General features: G+C 44.2%; 1 protein-coding gene across 1 annotated transcript; it reads left to right on the forward strand.

Annotated features, from left to right (window-relative positions):
• Positions 1-261: 261 nt before the first annotated feature.
• CORT (cortistatin) lies at positions 262-3126 on the forward strand. Its single transcript, XM_060118183.1, is given in 5 exon segments — positions 262-328; positions 1089-1268; positions 1474-1622; positions 1625-1825; positions 2877-3126. Coding segments are annotated over 5 exon segments (816 nt in total). The 3' UTR covers positions 3096-3126.
• The last annotated feature ends 422 nt before the right edge of the window (positions 3127-3548 follow it).

Here is a 3548-nt window from a genome sequence, read left to right on the forward strand (position 1 = left end):
CTCACGTTTGGAGTGGTGACTCTAGACTGGGTGAGAGAGAAAAGGTGCATGCAGCTGGATAGAATTTATACCATCCATGCCCAGATATGATCAGCAAAAGATACCCCGGAGTCTAACTCTCAAAAGGAGATGCTGAGCTATGGTCATAGTAAAGCATTGAATTCAAACTTCACAGTTTCAGGTTCTGCAAATAACTAATCATTTGGTCTCAGATAATAATTGTAACACCTTTGTGTCACATCAGTGAAAGAAATGTGAATCATGAAGGCTTCCGTCCTTACAGTACATTCCAGCCAAAAGATCTGTATGTTAGCAGTTTCATTTTCAGGTAAGCTGTCTTTAAACGCCTCATCACGGAGAGTTTTGAGACTAGATACTGTGGGCTTTCCAGAGGTTGACAAATCTAGACTTGCATCCTGATTTCATAACTCTAATAGCTGTATGACTTTCTGAAACTTTGTGTTCTTATCAGTGAAATAGAATTAATACCTCTCACAGCAATGTTATATGAGACAATAAAAGGAAATTGGTAGAACCATTATAACGCATCTTGTTTCTATAGATTTCTGTAGCTCCAGAAACTCAGAATACACACGACTCGAAATGATGAACCCGTGTGCGCCCTGGGGGTCCTGTCCCTGATTAGAGGGTTGTAGAGGGCCCCTCCTGGCTGGCATGGGTATTTTGACATGGAGTTTTCTAGCCAGATGAGAAAGTTGACTTGATGTTCACGTAATCTTTTGGTTTATTTGGCACATTTATGTATGGCCTGTTCATATTTTAGACAAGTGGTAGTACAACACATTTTTCGGGGATTATAACACAGGGGTGGCCAGACTTTGTATGGAACGGCTGAGTCTACGCCCTGAGTTCTCAGGAGCTGCCCTCTACATGATGCCCTGTAATTTTTATTTCATTCACAAAAAGTGCTGGTTTACGAGCCACTAGTGAGTGGCCAGCAGCAGATGAAAGCACTGGTTACTGTAGTGTCAGCTCATGAGAATTGTGGGGTCTCCGCTCCTCCTCGTACCCACGACATCAGAGTCTGCAGTTTAATCTTAATAAGGTGATTTGGGTCCACGTCACAGTTTGGGAAGGCCTGGGCCAGAGGACAGTGTCCGGCCTGCTGGGCGGGGAGGCGGTGCTGGGGAACCATCACTCGGATCACCCTTGCCTGCGGTTTGGAGGCCAGTGGGTGCTGAGCGCCTCCCTGAGCCCTCACCGTCTCCTTGTTTCTTCAGCCCGAGCAGATTCAGTCATACTTTTACGTGGGCAAAATTGCAGGTTTTAAGCTCCTTATCCAAGGCTCATTTTGTACTGTGTTAAATCACTTGGTTTTGTTCTCATGGCTTCCTGCTTGCTTGGGCATAATTATGAGCAGGTAGAACTTCTTCAGAGGCAAGTGCACTCTGCATTCTAAAGTAGGAGCAAATCCACTCTCAACACAGGAAGAGATCTGAGGCTTTAATGAAGGGGTTAAATCCAATCCGAAAGCACTTTTGTGGGCACTGATTGCTCAGGCTTATGCGTCACTGCTTGAGTGTGAAGGAAGAGGGGATACAGGCTTTAGACAGGCATATACACAAAAAAACAGCTGCAGGTTGAGCTTAAAATAACCCCCCTGGTCTCCAAAGAAGAGACCCAAGTCCACAACACACTGATTTCGGGGCTGCCAAGCAGGACGAGCAGCCGCAGGGCTGGAGAGAAGTGCCAGTCGGCCTGCAGGATGCTGCCGCCCCTCTGCCTGCTGCTGCTGCTGCCGCTGCCCTCGGGGGCCACCGCTGCCCTTCCCCTGGAGGGCGGCCTCGCCGGCCATGACAGTGGGGTGAGTAGTCTGACTCGGCCCCTCAGCTGCCCTGTGCACTTGTGGGCTGTCTCTTTCCTTGGCACATTTGGCCACCCCTATGGATTCCCCAGCATCTCCACGGCTGAGTGTGTGTACAGGACAGACTGCAGGGCTGGACTCTGCAGTGTGCCCCTCAGCTGCCCTGTGCCGTGATGTCCATATAGATCATTGATTCTTGTTTACCTTCAGTTGTTAGGAAGTTTGTTAGAAAGCTCTGAAACTAAGGGGAGCTTCTTCGAGCTGGCAGCCTCCATCTGCTAGTCTTTGAAACATTGAGTGATTACACCAGTCTATTGCAGTGCAATCATGGAGCTGCCACTGTGGTATTAGTCACACATACTTCTAGAATCTTAATTTATATATACAGCACATGTTCTCACTGGCTCAGATTAATTGACATCATTACTTTTTCCATTGTGAGAATTTGTAATTTCATGACATGACTTATTTTTCTCTTTTTCCCATTTTGAAAAAGTTCCAAGAAAGAGTACATAAAGTTGACCATTAAAAATGGATTTTTCTCTGAAATTATCAGATGAGTTCCAGACAAGTCATTCATCATCAGATTACTCCTAGAAGCTTTCTAAGGAGTTTGAAAAGCCAGAATATAACGTCTCAAGCTGATCTGTCTCGAAAAGCAATTTGTGGACAGCCGGGAGGAAGACCAGAGATGGGAAAACCAAGCTAAATTAGCCTGATCCACCTTGGGGGGCTTCTTAGCTGCCAGGCACTTGTCAGGGAAAATGATAGATTTCTTGACCTCTTCTAATTAAGAACCTCAGCAAAGATTAGGGGCAAAACAAGCAGATTTTCCTTGATTGAAAAATTTCAACTTCCCTTGATTGAAAAATTTCAACTTCTTTTCTCTAATTAGAGCAATTTCGTTAAGGTGTTCTCTTAACTTATCCTTTAAATAGAAATGTGATTTATTGTTCTGGAGCATTTTTTTTTTAAGGAATTATGTATCTTAATGCTGGCTGAACCAGGTGGTTGATTTGTCTTTCCTTTGTTCTCTGCTTCTTTTTAAAAGCATATGCAGGAAGTGGCAGAAATACAGAAAAACAGCCTGTTGACTTTCCTTGCGTGGTGGTATGAGTGGGCCTCCCAGGCCAGGGCGGTGTCCTTTGTAGGAGGGGAAGCCAGGGAGGTGTCCAAACGGCAGGAAGTCCTGCCCCTCCAACAGTCCACTCGCCGAGATAAAACGCCCTGCAAGAATTTCTTCTGGAAGACCTTCTCCTCCTGCAAATAAAACCCCACCCATAATTACTCATGCAAAGAAGTGTAACGAATAAAATGTATTAATCAGCCGTGATCTTCCTTCTTTACGCAGTTGTCTTCTCTTTCTCATGTAATTTGAAAAGTAGTTTTTATTTGAACTCCCAAAACACCCAATACTGAGTGTCCTGAGTAATTTGGAACCCAAAGAGGGTATTTTTGGTGAAGATTTTTGTGGCTTTTTCCGTTATTGTCAGTGCAGCCGTGGGGCTTTCCTTCCACCTTCATTACGTGCTTAGAGGTTGTTCCGTCCTTGTCTTCCTTGCTTTGATTTAAAATAGCTAAAAGCCACATATTTAAGTGTTCAGAATAACATTACAGTTTATTTTGATACAAACTGTCTAATTTAAACAATATTTCCCCTCATATTAAAAGCAATTTTTAACATTGTGCTCAAAGAACAAAATGATTGTTCCTCATGTTTTAG

Source organism: Mesoplodon densirostris, chromosome 2 (genome assembly GCF_025265405.1).
Source record: "Mesoplodon densirostris isolate mMesDen1 chromosome 2, mMesDen1 primary haplotype, whole genome shotgun sequence".
NCBI classification, from domain to species: domain Eukaryota; kingdom Metazoa; phylum Chordata; class Mammalia; order Artiodactyla; family Ziphiidae; genus Mesoplodon; species Mesoplodon densirostris.